The following is a 20,192-nucleotide window of genomic DNA, read 5'->3' on the forward strand; positions in this document are numbered from 1 at the left end:
CCTTTTCCTTACAAAGTGAAACCAATAACGCCATCATGCCATGCCAGGTTCATCGCACACGATACTCACGAACAAACACTCACAACTACCACCGCGCCAGCATTCTTTACAACGTATCGGTGTACGCCTTGAGGTCTCCAATGGTTGGGTAATCCAAGAACATGCTTCCACCGACCTTGATATCGAGCTCGCTGCGGAACTTTTCCGATATCACCAGCGACATGAGAGAGTCAATGCCCAGAGCAGCAAAGCTAACGTCATCTTCGAGGTCGGATATTTCGAGCGCGGCCTCGTTGGCGATGAGCTCGAGCGCCTTGTATGTGACAGAAGAGGTGTCGGTAGCGGTGTCGGCAGCAGTCTCCACTGCTGGTGCTGGTGCTGGTGCTGGCGCTGGCGCAGCCTCCTTGGTCTTTTCTGGCTCTGAACCAGTGCCCGAGTCAACTCGTACCATCGGTGGCGCAGCTGGCGCACTGGGTGTTGGCTTGCTGACAGGCGCTGCAACAGGAAGTGCGGCAGGCTTGGGTAGTGGAGCAGCGCTCTTGTTTGCAGAGATGGGCTCAGACTTGTCCGGTGGAGAGAAGAATTTGTTCAGCAATATTCTTGGGAAGCGACGGAACTGGATGCCGCCAACCATGCCCACGATGACGCCGTCTTGAAGGATGTACACATCGCCGAAATAGACGGTCGGGTCCTCGACGGTCGGGATCATCTTCACGTACGAGCAGTACTTGGCACCGGGAGTAAGTGGCTTCGCAAACTGCATCGCCTTCCAGCCGGGAGTGACGCAGTAGTTGTTCTGCGTGTCGATGGCGTCGGAGCAGTTCATGATGAAGCCAGCAAGATGAGCAACTGCATCAGAAACGTCAGTCAATATCCGCACAGCATCGGAAGTCCTAGTATGCTCGAGGGGAGTGCTTACCGCTGTCAATAAAGTATGGGGGAACAGTCCATACGCCACCCTTCTCGGTGGTGAGCTCCACGTCGGCGTAAGCTTCGAGCTCATTCATCGTCACGGCTTGCATGCCACGGTACTTGTGGTGGTAGTCCACAAGGTTCTTGCCGAAGAGCGTGTAGGCCATGTTGTGTGACAGACGAGTCGCCTTACCTGCCCTCGCTTGAGCATCGAGGGCATCGATACGGCCTTGCACCAAATGGGTCATGGGTGCCCATGTGCTGAGCCACTCGGTGGCATCACCAAAGACGAGATTCGCCTCCGCGAACACATCCGCCGCGTTACCATCTGCATCCACGTTCTGCCAATACAGGTTGGCGACGTTGGTGCGGATGTCCTCTGTAGTCACAGTGACGCGAATACACTGTGGGTTCTTGGTGTTGGCATTGGCCACCAAGCCTTTGCTGACATACAAGTTGGCCACATTCATGTCCACCTTTTTGGCTTTCTTGTTGAGCTTCTTGTAGAAGTACTCTCCGAGAGTGTATGCAATGTCGGCATGGATGGACTATCACAAAGGTCAGCAAAGGTAACTTTGTTCAGCAACACAAGAAGGATTAAATAAAAAACTTACCGATGTCACCACACCACATCCGTTCATCTTGTGGCCATGAGCCGCGGCGAGGAAGTCGGCCTGCATCAAATCGGACTCCATAACAACGGTACCAGCCACGTCCTGGAAGTGCTCTTCGATGATGTTCTGGACAGTGGATGTCTTGATGGGGCTGGCGGCGTTGGAACGCACCGACCCAGTAGCGGCTGCGGCCTTTGCGGCGGCCTCCTTCTCGGCAGTGTAGAAGGTGTTACCTTTGGTGAGCGCCCAATCGCCGTTGTACTGGAGCCAGTACGTCTTTTCATTCCAGGCATATGTGGGCAGGTCCAGCAGCGTTAGGCTCTTCTCCAATGGAGCGTGGTAGGAGTTCCAGTCGACGTCGAGGCCAGCGAGGTGAATTGCAGTACATGCCTGCGCAATCGTTGTCCAGTTGCTCTCGCCGCGGCGGAATGATGGGACAGCCAAGTTGAGGGCTGGAATGCTGGACTTGACGAAGCTGCAGCAGACGGGGTGAGCGCCGATCTCGACGTAGACCGTGTCCTCCGTGATGGTGGAGATTTCTTGGGCACTCTCCAGCGCACCCAAGAAGTTGACAGTGCCGCGGGTGGCATCACGGCAGTATTTGGCGTTCAATGTCTTGCCATCGAAAATCACCTTGCCGTGGAGAGGCGAGATGACAGGCACGATGGGCTCCTTGAAAACAACACCGGTCCTTGCAATCTCCTCGAACTCGTCCAGGATGGGGTCCATCTGCGCAGAGTGGAAGGCGAAGGCGACGTCGAGCTTGATGCATTTGTAGCCTGCCGCACCCAAAGGTGCCGATACAGCATCCATCTGCTCGACGGTACCGCTCAGCACGGTGTCTGAAGGACCGTTGACGCAAGCCACCTCGTACTGCAGGCCACCATCCGCTTCTTTGATCTGTGCGAGAGACGCACGCACGGCCATCATTTGGTGGCTGCCGACACGAGCGTTCGCTTCCAGCAGTTGCGCCCGCTTACCAACGAGATAGATGGTGTCGTTGGCAGACAAGACGCCCGCCACATACATGGCGGCATACTCGCCGAGGCTGTGGCCCAATACCATATCGGGCTTGATCCCCAAAGATGCCCAGTACTTGGCCAGTGCCATCTGCATGCACACTTGCGAAAGCTGCGTGACGACAGGAGAGTGTGCGTGTTCCTTGGGGAAAGATCCATCGACCGCAGGGATGATGGAAGGGAAGCCTTGACGTTGTGCAAGAGAGTCGAAGTGGTTGAAGTCGGACCTGAATGATGGGACTTCACGGTACAGCTCCAAGTCCATGGACTTGTACGCAGCACCTTGCCCTGTGAAGCAGAAGGCCACTGGTGGCGCGCCCGACTTGGGGATTGGTTGGTGTGAGTCGGCGGCTGCCAGCTTCTTTGCGAGCTCTTTTTGGAGACCCTTGAGGTCAGTGGCGGCAATGGCCACACGGTGGTTGTGGTGCTGGCGTCTAGCGGTCGTCGTGTACGACAGGTCGGCAAGGCTCACTTCTGGGTTGTTTTCGATCCAGGCCTGGAGCCTTTCGAGATTTCCAGCCAGAGATGTCTTGTTCTTGGCCGACACAGCTACAACATGCAGCTGGCGGGTGTCGGCCTCCGCAGGCACACGAGCTGGAGCCTCCTCCAATACCATCGTGGTGTTGCCTCCCGCAGCACCAAAGTTGTTGATGGCAGCGATTCGCTTCTTACCAGGGTGCTGTGGCCAGGTAGTCTTCTCGAAAGCGATGTGGAGGTTGCGCTTGTCGAAATCCTTTGGAAACCTGGGGTTGATCTCAGTCTTGATACCCACATGAGGTGGAATGGCATTCTTTTGGAGCATGAGCAGGGTCTTGATGAGTGCTGTGGTGCCGGCGACAGACTCTCCGTGACCCACGTTCGCCTTGGACGCGCCAATGTACAAGGGCTGGTTCTTGGAGCGACGGCCAGAGAGTGGCGCATAGACTTCCATGATGCCTTGCATCTCCTCGTGGTCTCCTGCCTGGGTGCCCGTTCCGTGAAGCTCGACGTACGATACATCAAGAGGGTCCACACCTGCTTGTCGAAGGACCTGTCGGGCCAGATAGGCTTGGTGGCCGGCATGAGGGTGGGTGATGGAGACTGCTTCCGCAGAGTGGTTGGTTCCAGCGCCGAGGATGACACCCAAGATGTTGTCGTTGTCGGCCTCGGCGTCTTCGAGTCTCTTGATGACCAGAGAGCCAATGCCGTCTGCTCGGCAGTAGCCATCAGCAGTAGCATCCCAGGTCTTGCATGCGTTGTGGGTCTTGGTGAGGAAGTGGCCGCAATTGAGACCAGCGAAACCATCGGGGTTGGTCAAGATGTTCATGCCGCCGGTCACTGCGGTGTCGACCTCGCCATTCCACAGAGCCTGGCAGGCAACTTCAATGGCAGCCAATCCAGAGGAACAAGCAGTGTCGACGGAATAGCTGGGCCCTGCAAACTTGAAGTAGTAGTTGATACGTCCGGGACCAAATGCTCGGCAGCCTCCTGGAATGTAGTAGGTGCTGACCTCTTGACCTTGGTTCACTTCTCGGTAGTCGTCGGCGGCTTGTCCGTACCAGGTGCCGATGCGCTGCAGCAGCGTCGAAGCAGTACGGTTGGCCACATAGCCCGCACGCTCGAGGGCTTCGTACGCAGTGACAAGTGCCAACCGCATCTGAGGGTCCACGACTTGCGCCTCGCGTGGGGACATGTTGAAGAATGGGGCATCAAAGAGGCCGGGCTCATCAATCGCGCACATGTACTGGGTCATGCTCTTGTTGAGCTGTTTACCAGTAGGGTCGTAGTGCGTGTCGATGTCGAAGCGATCGGCGGGAATCTTCCGAGAAACATCGAGTCCTTTCTCCAGAACTTCCCAAAACTTTTCGGTGCTGGTAGCACCGCCGGGGAGTCTGCACGACATGCCCACAATGGCCAGCTTTGCTTGGGCGCTGCCACGGGAGTTGAGCTCATCGGGAGTGCTCTCGTTGATCCATCCCATGATGTTGACAGAGTCGGTGTTGAATTCGGTAATGCGCGCGCCCATACTCTCCGTCAGCTCCTTGAGCGGGATGGATGGGCCAAAGCTGTAGATGGTGCAGGTCTGGGCGCAGGTGGCGGTGGCACGATCCACGATGCCACTGATGACATGGTCCCAGATGATGGGCTGGGTCAGAGGCTCCAGGATGACATTCTCGAGCAGCTCGAGCGCATCTTGTGCGACGTATGGCTTGCCGGTGCTTGTGCAGTAGACGGGAGTCATGGGAAGCAATCGCTTGCCCTCGTTGCAGTTCAACGTCGCTTCTCGCACAATACGCTGAGCATGGCTGCGGTCGTAGATGTGAGGAGCGTGGCAGAGACCGCCAAACACGGGCAGAGCGATGGATCGGGCATCGCGATAGTACTGCGACTTCTTGAAGAGTTCCTTGAGTCGGGCCGGTGGGCCGCTGACAGTGACGGATGTGCGGCTGTATGCGCTCAGGGAGATCTTGCCCGTCTCTGGGAGACGTTCCTTGAAGTTGAACAGGTCAAGTTGATGTTGGGCCTCGTCGGGCTCGACGTTGTGGACGACATAAGCCCACGAGTCTGGTGACTCGCCTTCCACTCGCGCCTCGAGATCAGCGGAGATGTCGGTGACGAGGATGCCCATACGGAACGCCAGACGCACCGCATCGGCACCAGCAAGGGGAAGTTCGGCCAAGGTCGGCGAGAGAGCGACGGCAGTGGACGAGATCAGGCCTAGACCGAGACCGGTCAAGCACGTGTTGCCGAAGTTGAAGAGTTCGTCCGGGTGCTCTTCTGCATATCCAATGTACGTGGCCAGCTGGAGTACGGACAGCAGCACACCGTCCACGGCGCCATTCAAGGGCCCTTCGCGCAGCTCCGTATCCTCGGCCCATTGGAATAGAGTCGAGAAGGGCTTGAAGCAGGCCTTGAGGGCCTTGGGAAGAGTTCGGATTTCCTCCTTGACGCTACGAGTAGCGTCTGCGATGAACTGCGCCAAGACGGTGTGACGACGGTCTTTGGAATGGTTGTGCAACTTGCGCAGCACACCCTGCAGGTCATCACGGGGGAACTCGTTGCTGAAATAAATGATTTCCATCCTGGATGAGTCTTGGTCGGAACTAGCGCTCGACGGGGTGTAGATTGGCATGTTGTTGTTGTTGTTACTGCTCTAACAGGGGATGGATGGATAGAAGAGAGGAGAGTGCAAAGTGTGCGTCGATTCAAGATTGATGAGGTCTTGAAGTCGAATGGATGCGATGATGGTGGGAGAAGAGAGGGAGGAGGACGAGGAGGAGGAGGAGGAGGTGGTGGTGGTGGTGATGGTGAGAGTGATGCCGATGCTGAACCAACCGCACTGGAGAGAGAGAGGCTTCTATAACAACGACGATATGGGCAAGTGGTCTCCGGTGGTTACGAGCAAAGAGATCAGTCATCAGGTCAGAAAGCAGAAGCAGCAGCTCGGAGGAGGGGTCTGATCACTGTGTCTGATACACGACATGGTGAGTGATCCCCTATCAACCGGAACGCGGAGTTGGCAAGTCGACACATTCGCACGTGGGATTTCTCGTGACATTTGCCTTCAGGCTTACGGATTCGCATGTGCATCTTCACGCCAGAAATCTCCATACGGGTGTGGGTCATCGACGAAGAACAAACGCGTGTTCCCTTATGGTGGATAATCCCCCATCATCACTGGAACCTGACGAAGACCTCGCTCGTTGGCTGATATGAGGCTTCTCCATAGCTAGCACCTTTCGGAAGCGGCCACCGTGGGTAGGTAGGCAAAGCAAACCGGCGGCCGAAAAAGCCCACGCTTGGATGCAAGCGAGCTGAGGGCTTTGCTCAGATTCTTCCCCTACACACACACTCTCTCTCTCTCTCCCAAAGGAAAGCGTTGTCGTCTTTCACTAGCATGTTTTCACTAGTGATTTCTTCTCCATCCTGGCTCACGTCAGTTGAGTAGTTCGGAGCAGGGGAAGGGGAAGGGGGTAAGCGGAAGGGGAGGGGAGGGGGGAAACCAAGCGATGGTTCCACTCCCGGGCACTAGGTACCAGGCTTGTAAGAATGCTTGTTGATTCAAACAGGGTGGACACGAGGGAACCCCGTTCCATTCCACACCACTCGGCATTTTCCACGTATACTCCCTCTTTCACAAGAAGCCACGATCCAATATGATTGTCACTTTTTACACCAAATTTTATGCTACTGCAACATGAAAAACAAGTCCTTGGTACGCACGCACCCTCACATGCGGATGAATTTTGAAACGGGTTATTAACTAAGTACGGTACCCACCCATAGAGGTACATACACATATATACCGACCGAGTAGAGTAGTAGAATATGTCTCGGGCAATTTTTGACAAGAATGCCAAGAACCCTTTTTACCTAAAGATAACAAAAAGGTCAAGCGGCTCATATCATTGTATACATACCTGAGGTGTATAGGTAGGTAGTACCGTACTTATTTTGCTTTAACTTGCTATATACCGTATACTACCTGATGATAGTAGTTTGTTAGTTTGTTAGTGAGTGAGTTAGTGAGTGAGTTAGTTCGTTGTACAAATTGTTGGGCTCGGTCTAATTTTACTTGCCTTACCAGACCTTACCAGACCTTACCCTCTCCTTGATCCTCGTCGTCGTCGTTCGTCGTAGTCGTTCGTCAGTTTCTTTTCTTTTTGCGTAATACCAAGCCTCGTTTTTTTTTTCGTGTTTCTTTTCTGCTCGTATTCAAAGCGTGGTAACACTTTCTTTTTGCCTTCTATTCACTAAGGCTTACCACCGGCTCAAGAGACTTGTGTGTGTGTTTGGCGAGAAACACAATGTAGTAGATAGGTAGGTAGGCTTTTTAGTGTTAGTGTTAGTGATAGGTACCTAGGTGTCAGGTCAGGTCAGGTCAGGTATTCGGTATGTATGTACATGTACCTAGGTCGGTTAGGTAAGGTTAGGTGGTAACTGAGAATTAATTCATGTAGTCTGTTGAGGCCATAGTTTGTTTCGGTCAGGTATGTATCGATCGATGAATGGATGGATGGATCGAGAGATGGATGGATGTTGGGCGTTTGGTGTTGGTGTTGGTGTGGGCGTTTGGTTATCTGGTACTGGTAGCGTACCTCGTAGGACTCCACCTTCACTAGATACCTTTACCAACAGTACTTCTCACGGACAGGCGACACGACATGCGGAGGGACTGTAAGGCAAGGTACAGTAGTAGGTACAGGCATAGGTACAGGTATGTAGTTTGTTAGTTCTAAGCCCAGTTGGGAAAAGGGCGTGCATGTAACCCCGAGACATTACAAGTTGTTGGATCAAAAAGATCGAACCCGGAGTCCGGCCATCATATGATTGTCGGCAGTGCTATGTCTGTACTGTGTCTTCGTATGGTAGTAGTAGTGGTATGTAGTAGCATGTAGTAGTAGTCAAAACAACAGAAGGACACACGATAATCCGATTAAGTTTGTTCCCATGCATCCATCCACTGTGAGTGAGTGAGTGAGAGACCACACCCCCCTTCCCCCCCCCCCCCCCCCCCCCCCTTTCCCCTTCTTGTTCATTGTCTTGTCTGTGGCTTACTTCACATACCTTATTTTTTTCTGATTTGATCTGATTGACTGACTGCAACGCGAGAGAGACAGTGAGAGAGAGACATACAGTAGTTTAGTTCCATTCACGCTGTGATTACTACTCCACCATCCGAGTCAGCCAACCAGCCAGCCACGCTCGCAGCCATCATCAGCCATCATAATGGAGGACGACAAGGGAGGCTACCGCCAAATCAACAAGTCGTTGAACATTTGCGCGTTTGAGGACTATCTGCAGGGTCAAACAGCGCGTCTGCCGCAGTTGGCCGATGTCGAGCAATTGACGCCGCGGGTGCTTCGCATTTTGGGTCAGAACCCCGGACGAGTGAGTTTAGATTCTCCATCTCCATCTCCCTCCCCCCTTGCGTGTGAATATGACTTTGGATGAATATAAGAATTAAAAAAGAAAAAAGAAAAGAGAAACAAAAAAACTAATTTAAGAAAAAAACAGTTCACCTTCCAGGGCACCAACACATATGTGATCGGAACGGGCCATACACGGCTCCTCATCGACACGGGCGGCGGCGAACCGGAGTGGGCCGAATTGATCGCCAAGACACTCGAGTCCATGGACATTAAGCTTTCGCATGTGCTTCTCACGCACTGGCACGGCGATCACACCGGCGGCGTTCCGAATCTCCTCCTTCGCTACCCGGACCTCCACGACGCCATTTACAAACACACTCCCGACCCGGGCCAACAACCCATCCTTCACTCGCAGCGCTTCTGCGTGCAAGGCGCTACCGTCCGCGCCGTGCACACGCCCGGCCATTCGGAAGATCACGTGTGTTTTGTGCTCGAGGAAGAGAATGCCATGTTTACGGGCGATAACGTCTTGGGAACGGGCACCAGCGCCGTCGAAGATTTGGGCATTTTTATGGATTCTTTGCACATTATGCGCGATCAAAACTGCCAAGTCGGTCATTCCGCTCATGGCGCTGTCATTCAAGATTTACCGGCCAAATTGAACCAGGAAATTGCGGGCAAATTGCGTCGTGAACGACAGGTGTTGCAGACGTTGAATAAAGTCAAGACTTCGGGTGAAAAGAGTGTCACGGTCAAGGATTTGGTCTTGAAAATGTATGGTGACAATGTCGATCCGGCCACGAGGGAATTGGCCTTGGAGCCGTTCATGGATGAGGTGTTGCGCAAGTTGGCCGGTGATGGCAAGGTTGCCTTTGAGAAACGGGCGGGTATCAAGAAGTGGTTTTCGTTGGCTAAGCCTGCTCAGGCTGCTGCTACTCCACACCCTGCTAAGGCTGGCGGTTTGAAGCCTTTGACTGCTATTCGCGCTTGTTAGATCTTTTGTGTTTTTGTTGTTTTTGTCTTGTTTTTGTCTTGTGATTCAGTTGGTGATTGAGTTGGTGATTGGAGGGCGTGAGTGTGTATGTTGGAAAGGCGTTTGGTGTTTGTTTTCTTTTTTTATGTTTTCTGTTTTCTGTTTTCTTTCTCGACTTCTCGAGTTAGATGCGATTAGACGTTCACATGAACTAGACTGATAGAAGCTGGCCAGAATGAAGATGAGATGGACGTGATATTTCCTCTATATAGCAGGCTATATACTTTTTGCTTTTCATATCGAAATCTCATGTGTCCCAGACGTTAGTTGGTAGACGCTAGTTGTTCAGAAGAAGAGAAAAATACAAGAAAAAGGAGAGGCAGAAAACAGGGAAAGGAGAAAAATAGGAGAAGGAGAGAAAAAGGAGAGGGGGGAAAACAGAAAAAGAAAAGGAGAGTGAGAAGGGGGAAAACGGGAGAAGGAAAAGGAAAAAGAGCAACCACCTAGCTACAAACTTCGCTTTCCACCTCATAATACTCACAATACTCGAATAACTTCAACTTCCCTGCTTTCTATCGATCCAGTGAGTATCTCTTTGCTCTCAGAGTTTCACTGTGCTACACTTCAAGAAGAAAGGTATCGTGAGGAAGGTAACGAAGGTAATGAAGTGGTCGATTGATTGACTGGCTGACTGGCTGTGAGCTTGGGTTCCGCTCCGACACATGCGTAGGTACAAAACAGTACTGATACGATACATCATACATATCGATTTCTACAACTATAGCCTTACATAATAGGTAGGTGACTTCGTTAAATTGGTTCTTATCGCTAGAGTGTTATGCCCTCCTTCGAATCATCTAGACACACCAGCTTCACCCCACTCCAACATCAGTCTGTCAATTCATATAAAAAGTAAGAGATACAAAGACCTATCATGTTCAATATTCAACAGGCTCAATTTCTATATGTCTTTTTATTTTTTTCTTGTTTGTTTTGGGTCTAATAGTAATATTACACAAATCAAGCAGCACCACCATCCACCGGCAGCACTTTTCCGTTGATCCATTCCGCCTCTTTGCTCGCGAGGAAACACACGGCGTGAGCGACATCCAGAGGGTAGCCACATCGGTGGAGTGGAGAGGCATAGGCAGCGGCCTGAGAGAAGAGAAGAAGAAGAAGTTAGCTTCGTGCAAAGTAAAAGATGTATAAGACTTTCTTGAAACAAGAAAAAAAGAAAAGGAAAATTCACCTCCTTCAACTGCTCAATGGTCATCTTCTCTCCACCAGGAATGTAATGATGAGCCACATCGTGAAACATATCCGTGACTGTACCACCGGGAGCGACAGCGTTGACAGTGATTTGTTTGCTCCCGCAGTCCTTGGCCAAGACGGGCACAAACGACTCAATGGAGCCCTTGGAGCCCGAGTAGATAGCATGCTTGGGCACCACGAAACCTCGAGCAGTGTTAGAGCTGGTCAAGATAATGCGACCACCATTGTTGAGATGCTTGTAGCCTTCGCGAGCGACGAAGAATTGTCCTCGAGTGTTGATGTTGAACACGCGGTCGAATTCTTCTGGAGTGACTTCTTCCAAGTGGCCGAAGGAAACTACTCCTGCGTTGGAGCTGACAATGTCGAGTTTTCCAAAGTGGGCGACTGCTTCTTCGAAGAGACGCACGGTGTCGTTCACGTTGCTGACGTCGGCTTTGATGGCGATGGCGTCGGAGCCGAGGGCTTTGATCTCTTGCACGACTTTTTCGGCTGGTCCTGCTGCTCGACTGGAGAGGGAGAATATTCATCAGCAAGACTGTAATACGCAGGAACGAGAAGAAGAAGAAGACTCACGAGTAGTTCACCACCACCTTGGCTCCTTGGCGAGCGAGCTCGACCGCAATCGAGGCTCCAATACCTCGCCCGGAGCCAGTCACCAGGGCGATCTTGCCATCCAGGCGGAATGGCACGTGTGCGGCCTCAACTGTACCCATGGAGCCCATTGTGATGAATGCGTAGGTGTGTTTTCTTTTTGGATAAGAGGCGAGGAAAGATGTGGGAGTTGATAGTGCTGGAGAACGAGAGAGAGGGAGAGAGAGAGGGCAGAGGAGGGCGTGAGTGAGTTAGTGAGTGATGATGAGGGAGGGACACTGGAAACGTGAATATTCCAGTCACTTTATGAATGAAAGACGTCGAGACCACTCCTACCTATCGATTGACACACACCCCGAAGTTGGTGCAATGGGGTATTCAAGCGACTTACTCAGGACGGGGTTGTGAGAGGGACAGAGCAGCTGAAAGTGTAGTCAGAGCCATAGTCAGAGCGGCAAGCAGACATGTCGCTGCCGCCAGAAGTAGCCTGGACCAGATGGAGGATATGAGTGCTTGTCGGAGGGGCTAGGGAGCTGTTTCTTGCTAGTCCAGGGGGCTAGGGGCTTTTCTGGGGGGCTAGGGCTTTTGTGGGCTAGGCGAGGATAGGGGTAAGGGGAGCAACAGGAGGTGAAGTGGAGGAAGATGAGTTGGGATGAGGTGAAATCGGTCTCCGAACCGTCATATCTTGTATATATCCTTGTAGAGGAACTAGACCGAGTTGGTTCTAGTTTGATGGAAGGTTGCGCCAAGCAATTAATCGTCGGCAGTTCCATTAACAACACACGACCACCGCCACGACATCGACATCGACATCGACACCAACAACGACATCGACAACGACACCAACAACGACAACGACAACAATAACAACACTTACAGTAATAAGAACATGCACAAGCATCACGATATCATGAAATGGAGAGTATTTTGTATATCATCATTACACTTCCTACGCCGGCGATGCGGTTCCTGAAGACTCGCCACCGCTCTCAGCATCAGCGTCGTGATGACCGCCAAAAATCTTGTGGAAATCATATTCTGTCCATCGCGTGTTGGGAATCAAACCGGCAAACTTCCACACGCCGTCCACCTTCTTGTACCAAATGGTCGCCGTGCCGTGGCCATGGCCTTTGGCGACCACCGTCTGCAGGGACTCGTCGGCGTACTTTTGGTGTGCCACGCGCATCTGGTGGTGTCCGATGATCTTGTCGTCCGACTCCTGCTCATATCGACTGCCGCCGTGAAAATGCTGTGTCTTGATCGTCTTGTTGCCCAGGAAATGAGAGTCGGACGCCATCTGCACAAACTCGTCCGCCGGCATGTCATCCCACTTCTTGTTGAGGAACGCCCGGTAGTCGACCTGGCTCGATCAGTCAGCTCTCTCTCCATACTGACCATCCGCTCCGATGCACTGCCAGACTCACCATGAGGCTTGGTGCTACGCATTCGCGCAGTCGTGCCCAATCCTTCGCATCGTAGCTGTCTGCCCATTCAAACAACGCGGCCTGGCAGCCCATGACATCTGCAAGCTCAGTCAGCGAAGAACAATCACTCATATGATCGCACTGGGACTCGCCTTGGAACTCGGGATACTTGGGCATGGTGGCCGCGTATAGTCGTTGTTGTTGCAATATACTCGAATGGGGCAGAGTGAGTGGCGAGCGCAGGCGGGCGAGCTGTCTTGTAGCACTGAATCTGAACATGGTCAGCATCCGGCAACACTGCGACCACGGTGTCTGGTCTCAATGTGTTGGATGAAGTGAGGCACAAGGAGGGTGGCAGAGACCGCCAGGGGCCTGTAGTATGTCATATGCATGTGCAGGTCCCTGGCAATCCGCTCCAGCAAGTGAAGAGTGACTTACTACAGCTTCTGCCATGGACTTACTACAGCTTCTCATCAGCCGGCTCCCGGTGTGCACCCGACAAGCTAATAACAACGTGGACTCTGCCACTAGTGCTATGTACAGGGATCGGTTCGATAGCTTGCTTCAGCTTGCTTGTATGTACTTCATCATCACTTTGTGCACCGTCTCGCCTCCCAGCACGAAGCATATCCTCCTCCACGCCCACCTCTCGCCCTGCTACGAATTCCCTGGTTGAACTCTGACAACTCTCTCTCTGGCCATCCTCGACAACATACGACCATGGCAGAATCCGCTCCTGTCGATGGCTTGTCCACGCCCAGAATTACCACTTTCGCCATCATGGGCTGCACGGGAAACACGGGCACTGCCATCATTCAGCATTTGCTCGACACACCCAATGTCAAGATTAACGCCTACTGTCGAAACAAGGCCAAGCTGTTCAACGCCATGCCTGCCACGAGGGAGAACAAGAAGGTCGAGGTGTTCGAAGGCAGTATTCAGGACGTGGACCTGCTGGCCCGTTGTATGCAGGGAGCAAGAGCGGTCTTCCTTCTCGCCAGCACAAACGACAATGTCCCCGGATGTCGCATCAGCCAGGACCTCTCTCTGGCGACAGTGACGGCACTGAAAAAGCTCAAAGCAGATTCTGACTCCTTCCAGCCTCCCAAGCTGGTGTTACTGTCTTCCGCCACCGTCGACGACTACCTCAGCCGCAAAATTCCCTACTTCCGGCCCATCATGCTCCGCGCCGCTTCGAACGTGTACGAGGATCTGCGACGCACCGAGACGTTTCTGCGAGCGCAGGAAGATTGGCTGACGACCATTTACATCAAACCGGGAGGCTTATCCAAGGACATTGGAAGAGGTCACAAGCTCACTTTGCACGACGAAGAGACCTTCCTCTCCTACGTGGATCTGGCGGCGGGCATGATTGAAGCCGCGAGCGACACTTCCGATCAGTGGGATGGGAAAAATGTGGGCGTCATCAATGCGGGCAGAAAGGCCAAGTTTGAAAGGAGTACACCAGCGACCATCTTTTTTGGCCTCATTCGCCACTATTTCCCCTTCTTGCACCCATATCTTCCACGATCGTGAAGTAATGTGGGATGTTCTCGCGCGCGCGCTTGCTTGCTTGCTTGCATGGTGTAAGGAGTATAGATGTAGAGGATTCATTTCATTCCAGGCATGTCAGATGCACAACTCATTGCCTTTTTTACCTAGTGGAAGATGTAAAGCCAACCAGCCCAGTATATTTTCGAGCAATTTCAAGAAATGGTACATAGTCAATCATAAAACTCCAGAAGACGAATTCACTGCCAGGATACTGTTCCTGTGATATGCGTAAAAACGAGGCGAATGGCTCTGTATAGGGGCCCCTAGCACAAACAGGGCCAGAGGAGGAGGAGGAGGAGGAGGAGGTGTGTGTGTTTATCATGCAATAATAAGGTGACAACCTGAAAGACACACAGCCACTCACTGCTCACGTTTTCTCCTCATAAACTTCGGGGACCGATGAGTCTGAGTAAGAGGGTCGATCATGTTGGAAGAAATTACAAGAGGTATAGATAATCTAGATGACAGAATAGCATGGTCACGAATCTCTCTCTCTCTCTCTTCTCGTAATCGATCCCGTTTCCACCACCTCCCTCCCTCCCTCTTTCCACCCCCATCCAACACCAAAGAAAGAGAAGAAAAACCCCCCCAAAAAACCCAAAAAACCATGTCCCAACAAACAACCGTCCCCCTCACCTCCTCCTCGACCCTCGAACCCCCCATCCCCGACCCCGCCAACACCCAAATCGGCTCACGCTATCTCTGCCTCACCGTTCTGGGCTACAAAAAACCCGGTTTGACAGACGAGGAATATCGCATGCATATGAATCGCATTTCGGCGCCGTTGACGAAAGATTTGATGGCCAAGTATGGCATCAAGAGGTGGACGCAGGTGCATAATACGCAGAAGACGAGGGGGTTGATGGAGTTTATTATGGATCGGCAGATGTGAGATTTTTCTTCTTCTTTTTTCTTCTTTTTCTCTTTTTTTTCGATTTGGGATGGAAAGGAATGGATAGGGAAAATGGATTGTTACATTTTACTAATGTTAAAAAAAAAACACAGGAGAAATATTGCAGATTACGACTGTTTCAGCCAAGTGACATTCAACAGTATCGAAGATTACAAAAATATCAAAAAAGATCCTTGGTATCAGGAACATTTGGTGGGGGATCATGAGAAATTTGCGGATACTCAGAGGAGTTTGTGAGTACACATATGTCTCTTTGTCTCTTGTCGGAAGAAAGAAAGAAAAGGCTGTTTTCACGATGAGGATATCGACAATCTGAAAAGCTGTGACTGACTGAATGCTAACTATCGTACAACAGGATGACAATTGGATGGATTGAAGAATTCATCCACGATGGAACTCCTTGCGAAAAATTGGAATTTCCGGAAAAGTAGTAGTGGTCAGAGGAGAAAGGAAAGAAGAGCGAGAGCAAGAGAATTCTAAGCCCCTACTTTTCTCTTTTATTTCTCTTTTATTTCACTTTTTCGTAAAGTCAGCCAGCCATATGCCATCGGGTGGGTCATTTGACTATTTCGTTCATCCAGTCCCTATCCCACCTCTGTTCGAACTATCGAATAGGTGAAACGTCCAATTAAGCCTGGTCAATGTGCAAGGTCGATCAAGAAAAGAAAAGAAATGAAATTGCTAGAGACTTCTCTCGCCCGATATACGGCAGCCGTACAATGGCCCCGCCACTCCCCCATCACTGGAAATTTCCCCGGGCGAGGACGAATGAAGATAGAAGACTAAATTCAAGATTGGAAGGTGTAAATCCATACTACATGTTTCGAAGAGAACGAGAACGGGTACATCTTCTCGATTGATCAGTCAACTACAAGCTATCTACCTACTTGCGAGCCATCTGGTAAGTGGTACCACCAAACTTGCACCAAAAGGTGGCTCGATCAAGCCGTCTGCCAGCGCAGGGACATTGCCATCCACTCTAATGGCACCCTCCATAAAGTACAAAAAGGTCCAGCAATTGAACACTCCCACCCAGATGTAGCCGAGATATCTCTCCGTTCTCGACCTCTTGTCTTTGTCGAGGATTCCACAGGCAACAAGTCCTTCCCTCGTCGTTTCCTCAATCCAGAGCGCAATGGGATGCAGAATGAACATGTTCCAGTCGGAGACCACGTCACCTCCACCCATGACTCGGCCATATGCGTGGTCGAGGAAGGCCATCATAAAGTTGCCGAGGACTTTGGCCCACTGGCTCACGTACGTGCCCTTTTGCAGGCCGAGGAGGGAATGTGCGACGAAATTGACGGGAGCCTCAGCAATCAGTCGCATGCCTTGATGCCAAGTATGAGACCAGAATCGACGGATGGTATACGCTTCGGACCAGGAGCCAAATAATGGTGGCCAGGATGCGGGAGAGCTGCCGAAAAAGAGGACAGCAATGGCAGACAACACTCGGCATGGGATGTCCATTGACCATCGCACATAAAACATCATAAGACATCCAAATGCAAGTCGAAGTGGTATCGAGGCATTGTCCAAAGAGGGCACGAATGCATTTGCATAAGAAATGGCAAAGTCGAGGATTAGGAAGCGTCCCAAAGCCCCTATGACTTGAGATGCAGCGAATGCGACGGGTGAGATGGCTTGCGGTTGCGGTAGACCTTTGGCCTCGAACGACCTGTTTTTCATATATTCATATCAGTACTTGGCAAGCTCTCTCCATGTGGAGTCGTAGCCGGGAGGTGGTCATACCAGCCCACGCCTCGGAATGTGGTAGCAATATCTAAAGCATCCAGATACCCATGTGTCCCCGTTTTCTCGTCCTTGGCATCCATGCTCGGACTCTGCTGCATGCGATGGAATTGGCTCGGATCCTTGAGCCACAGGTAATTAATGCACCTCACGGAAAGGCCGAAGATGTTCATGCCCATCGGCCATAACGTCATGAAACTGCCTGGAAGCGGGGAGACGAGAAAGTACAGGAGTGAACAGAGGCTAAACCAGGTTGCCATGATCTTGAGAGGCTGCTCGTGGGGTCTGCTGAGGGACATGACCTCCGTGATAAGCGACACGGGGAGCACGATGGAGCCGAGACCGGCTATGTTGCTGGCCGACATGGTCGCAGAGAGGGAGAATGGGAGATGTGAAATGAAGGAGGAAAAGAAGATGCTCGGGCGTGGTGACGGCGAGGCTGTGAAGCCAGGAGATATACTGGCGAGTGCCTCTGGTCCTCGTGTCTTTGGTAGTACTGTCTCTGTTACTAGTGCCTCTGGTAATGCTGTCTCTGGTACTACCTTAGTGCCTCTGGTAATACTGTCTCTTTTGCTAGTGCCTCTGGTGATACTGTCTCTTTTGCTAGTGCCTCTGGTAAGACGGTCGCTGGTACTAGTGCCTCTGGTAATATTGTCTCGTGTGAATAGTCGCGTGCTTGATCAGATTTGCCATCAATTCCACGTGCTGCCTGCATCCAGGGGGTACTCGGAGTCCGTGGTGCCCGAGAAGAGGTATATCGCTACCAACAGTCTGTGCAGCGGTAGTCACAAGTACCTCCTAGTAGTGTGCCAGGGCTAGACTTTCCACCCAAGAGGTCGATCCTACTCGTGGATCCGTGGACCCTTGGTGGAGCCTCAAAGCTGGCTGATGTAATCCGGAGCCCGCAAAGCCTCGCTGAGCTCTTCATCTGTCTCCGAGGCTAACTTAGGTACTGTATATCTCGTGTTTTAGATACCAAACAACGCCAAAGCCACGCCGCCTCGTTAATGCTATTGCGTTTTGGTCAGTCGTGTCTGTAAGACGAAGTCAGAATCAACTATCACCAGCCCGTAAGCGTGCAAATACCTTACTGCCGAATCAAAGCCGAAACATACCGCATCGCCTCCACGACAGGAGCGAGCGAAGTATCAGAATGCTACCGTGAGCCTCGACGCCCAACACGCATCGGAGTTATGAGCCATACTCAGCCGAGACCAAGGACTAGAATGGCGACCCATGGGATAATTCTCTGCCGGCATTGAGCGTCTCAATATGGCTGTGGCAATGACTTTTCCATGTGCCATCTTCACTTTCGGCATCTGCATTCCCACGCAGACTTATGGCTTTCTGTCAATCTTCGCACTAGTTGGGGGAGCCTGACCGGTACGTATCATGGGGCCACGGTTGCATTGGCGGCAGCAGAAGTTGTCGGCCTTCGCAGCGGACCATCCATCCGCGCTCAACCTCGCATGGATGATCATTGTCCGTCTGACAACCTTCAGCGAACCAATTGTGCTTGGAATCGTCACGGGAACTGCTGGATCCGATACTTCAGGTGTTTGTAGGCTTCATATCCCTTACTGGTGGAGCAAGTTTGCTCTTTCTGCGACGTTGGGAGGTTGGCGAAGTGGATTGGATCGTGAAGAGGAAGGCACTATCCAGTAGCGAGGTCGGCCCTGAGAATGACGAGGGCATCGTCCGGGCGGCTGCGCACCAGCATATCGAAAGCCATTTATGAAAGTGAGCACAAGTCCTAATAGCTGTTCCATAGGTGCTACACCGCGTCCTGCTCTGCAGCCTCGCGGAGGTGCACGGCTTGAGGGTTGAATGTCCAGCTAGTCTCTGATAGCATGCGGCTCGTGAAGGAATGGCTTTGGCCAGTGCTTAGCAAAGAGTAATTCCACGTCGTCACCATATGGGAACCAGGCCACGGAATAGAGACGCCGTTGTCGTGATATTGTGGTACAGACAGCCCGATAAGTGCTTGATCCTTATTGCAGAAGCAGACCACGGCTCCCTTAATTCAGCACCGTTCTGAACCAGGTAGGCGCCCGACTCCCACGTGCATTTGATACGTGGGCTGACGACATTGTCTCTACAGGGCTTCCAGAGTTCCGAACCTGTACGTTCTCGAGAACAGCACACATTGTATTCGAGTTGGTCGCAGGAGCCGTCGATGATGTCGTCGACTGCAGTGATGTCGAAATGCTCGGCGCAGCACCTCCCGGGATGGGAGTGCCAGCTTGTTCAATCAGGTCTGGTGAGCATGATCCGAATTGATGCGCAGCTCGCTGTGCGTTCCGTCGTCTTGGGCGAGCTGGTTTTGTAACAAGTTCTGGATGGCGATGAGGACTGTACATCTTGTAGCGGCAGGCAGAGTATCCCCACACGTACCGTAGGTGACTTGGGAGACCCATTCGGCATCAAAGATCGCTCGTATCTCACCGGGCGTAAGGTCCAGCTTGCGGATGGTAAATTCACAGCACACTTCTTCAAATAATTCCTCGCACAGGACTAGCCATTTACCGTTACTCCCACTGTCCTTGGAGGTCAGCAACGCTCATGCATGATCAGCAAGATGAGACTACTTGCTGTAGACGGTCCAGGTTCTGATCGGGGTATCGCTGTGCGATCAGGTGGCATCGACTTCTGATAGCTGCCTTGACAAGAGCCTAGCCCAGGACAATGAGTACGGGCCAACTGATAGATCACGAAAGCCTGATCGTTGGACGAGGGAGACCAACCTTGGCAGACGAGTCGGCTCTGGCCATGGGCACAACAGGAGAGGGAGCGGAACAGGGAGAGGGGGAAGGAGAGGGGAAAGGAGAGGGGAAAGGAGAGGGAGAGGGAGATGGAAATGGTGAGGGAGATGAAGAGGGAGCAGTATATTCAGGAGATCAAGCGGCAGAGGAAGAAGATACAGATGGCATGGGCGTGGCAGCGCGTGGCCTCGTGCGCCATGAGAATGAAAGGCTTCGAGGGCGACGGGTGCGCAGGGCAGGGCAGGGCGGGGAAGAAGGGGTGTGGGATGAACCACGTCGGGTGTAAGACATGTTCGACACCAAAGTCACAAGTGTTCAGGATGAAGGACGAGTACAGCAGAGCAGAGCAGAGCAGGATGATGATGATGATGAGACATTGAACTTGACACCTTAGGCTCAGACTCTCAAAGATTCAACCTGATGAATGGAAAGCGGAGGCGGCTCGGACACCCATCGCCAAGTATAGCGGAGCGAATGGGCTGGCGGACGGGAGCAGCCGCCAAACACGCACACCCACCTCAAATCTACAAATTTCGAGCACCGCTTTCTCGCCC

General features: G+C 52.2%; 10 protein-coding genes across 10 annotated transcripts; 3 read left to right on the forward strand and 7 right to left on the reverse strand.

Annotated features, from left to right (window-relative positions):
* Window positions 1–106: 106 nt before the first annotated feature.
* Window positions 107–5,606, reverse strand: SEPMUDRAFT_57748 (polyketide synthase; the record flags this gene model as incomplete). The annotated part of the gene is made up of 3 exons (XM_016909449.1): window positions 107–849; window positions 920–1,460; window positions 1,527–5,606. 3 exons carry the CDS (start codon window positions 5,604–5,606, stop codon window positions 107–109), a joined length of 5,364 nt encoding a protein of 1,787 aa, XP_016765507.1.
* Window positions 5,607–5,853: 247 nt separating this feature from the next.
* On the reverse strand, window positions 5,854–6,389 carry SEPMUDRAFT_146426 (uncharacterized protein). Its single transcript, XM_016903647.1, has one exon. The coding sequence runs from the start codon at window positions 6,149–6,151 to the stop codon at window positions 5,948–5,950; it is 204 nt and encodes a 67-aa protein (XP_016765508.1). The 5' UTR covers window positions 6,152–6,389; the 3' UTR covers window positions 5,854–5,947.
* A 1,865-nt stretch (window positions 6,390–8,254) lies between these two features.
* SEPMUDRAFT_57751 (Metallo-hydrolase/oxidoreductase) lies at window positions 8,255–9,647 on the forward strand (the record flags this gene model as incomplete). Its single annotated transcript, XM_016909450.1, has 2 exons — window positions 8,255–8,416; window positions 8,543–9,647. The coding sequence occupies 2 exons, from the start codon at window positions 8,255–8,257 to the stop codon at window positions 9,389–9,391; spliced, it is 1,011 nt and encodes a 336-aa protein (XP_016765509.1). The 3' UTR covers window positions 9,392–9,647.
* A 743-nt stretch (window positions 9,648–10,390) lies between these two features.
* On the reverse strand, window positions 10,391–11,355 carry SEPMUDRAFT_34461 (versicolorin reductase; the record flags this gene model as incomplete). Its single annotated transcript, XM_016908570.1, has 3 exons — window positions 10,391–10,525; window positions 10,620–11,148; window positions 11,216–11,355. 3 exons carry the CDS (start codon window positions 11,353–11,355, stop codon window positions 10,391–10,393), a joined length of 804 nt encoding a protein of 267 aa, XP_016765510.1.
* An 827-nt stretch (window positions 11,356–12,182) lies between these two features.
* On the reverse strand, window positions 12,183–12,789 carry SEPMUDRAFT_36082 (scytalone dehydratase; the record flags this gene model as incomplete). The annotated part of the gene is made up of 2 exons (XM_016908627.1): window positions 12,183–12,593; window positions 12,658–12,789. 2 exons carry the CDS (start codon window positions 12,787–12,789, stop codon window positions 12,183–12,185), a joined length of 543 nt encoding a protein of 180 aa, XP_016765511.1.
* Window positions 12,790–12,889: 100 nt separating this feature from the next.
* On the forward strand, window positions 12,890–14,184 carry SEPMUDRAFT_77606 (StcQ-like protein; the record flags this gene model as incomplete). The annotated part of the gene is made up of 1 exon (XM_016910167.1): window positions 12,890–14,184. A coding segment is annotated over exon 1 (807 nt), but the record flags the coding sequence as incomplete, so codon positions are not given.
* Window positions 14,185–14,818: 634 nt separating this feature from the next.
* Window positions 14,819–15,555, forward strand: SEPMUDRAFT_34117 (uncharacterized protein; the record flags this gene model as incomplete). Its single annotated transcript, XM_016908560.1, has 3 exons — window positions 14,819–15,099; window positions 15,217–15,357; window positions 15,480–15,555. The coding sequence occupies 3 exons, from the start codon at window positions 14,819–14,821 to the stop codon at window positions 15,553–15,555; spliced, it is 498 nt and encodes a 165-aa protein (XP_016765513.1).
* Window positions 15,556–15,966: 411 nt separating this feature from the next.
* SEPMUDRAFT_146428 (uncharacterized protein) lies at window positions 15,967–17,190 on the reverse strand. Its single transcript, XM_016903648.1, has 2 exons — window positions 16,877–17,190; window positions 15,967–16,802 (listed from the first exon to the last, which is right to left on the reverse strand). Exons 1-2 carry the CDS (start codon window positions 17,173–17,175, stop codon window positions 16,004–16,006), a joined length of 1,098 nt encoding a protein of 365 aa, XP_016765514.1. The 5' UTR covers window positions 17,176–17,190; the 3' UTR covers window positions 15,967–16,003.
* Window positions 17,191–17,391: 201 nt separating this feature from the next.
* SEPMUDRAFT_122781 (uncharacterized protein) lies at window positions 17,392–19,412 on the reverse strand (the record flags this gene model as incomplete). Its single annotated transcript, XM_016901798.1, has 3 exons — window positions 17,392–17,910; window positions 17,968–19,211; window positions 19,271–19,412. Coding segments are annotated over 2 exons (459 nt in total), but the record flags the coding sequence as incomplete, so codon positions are not given.
* SEPMUDRAFT_146429 (uncharacterized protein) lies at window positions 17,392–19,567 on the reverse strand. Its single transcript, XM_016903649.1, has 3 exons — window positions 19,271–19,567; window positions 17,968–19,211; window positions 17,392–17,910 (listed from the first exon to the last, which is right to left on the reverse strand). Exon 2 carries the CDS (start codon window positions 18,643–18,645, stop codon window positions 18,454–18,456), a length of 192 nt encoding a protein of 63 aa, XP_016765515.1. The 5' UTR covers window positions 18,646–19,211; window positions 19,271–19,567; the 3' UTR covers window positions 17,392–17,910; window positions 17,968–18,453.
* Window positions 19,568–20,192: the final 625 nt, after the last annotated feature.

Source organism: Sphaerulina musiva (genome assembly GCF_000320565.1).
Source record: "Sphaerulina musiva SO2202 unplaced genomic scaffold SEPMUscaffold_1, whole genome shotgun sequence".
NCBI classification, from domain to species: domain Eukaryota; kingdom Fungi; phylum Ascomycota; class Dothideomycetes; order Mycosphaerellales; family Mycosphaerellaceae; genus Sphaerulina; species Sphaerulina musiva.

Bases quoted from the DNA above. Each gene is read 5' to 3' on its own strand.
- SEPMUDRAFT_146429 (XM_016903649.1), bottom strand. From the start codon at position 18,645: ATGGAACAGCTATTAGGACTTGTGCTCACTTTCATAAATGGCTTTCGA.
- SEPMUDRAFT_146426 (XM_016903647.1), bottom strand. From the start codon at position 6,151: ATGACCCACACCCGTATGGAGATTTCTGGCGTGAAGATGCACATGCGA.
- SEPMUDRAFT_146428 (XM_016903648.1), bottom strand. From the start codon at position 17,175: ATGTCCCTCAGCAGACCCCACGAGCAGCCTCTCAAGATCATGGCAACC. The intron at 16,803-16,876 runs GTATGACCACCT...TATGAAAAACAG, and splicing joins ACATTCCGAGGCGTGGGCTG to GTCGTTCGAGGCCAAAGGTC.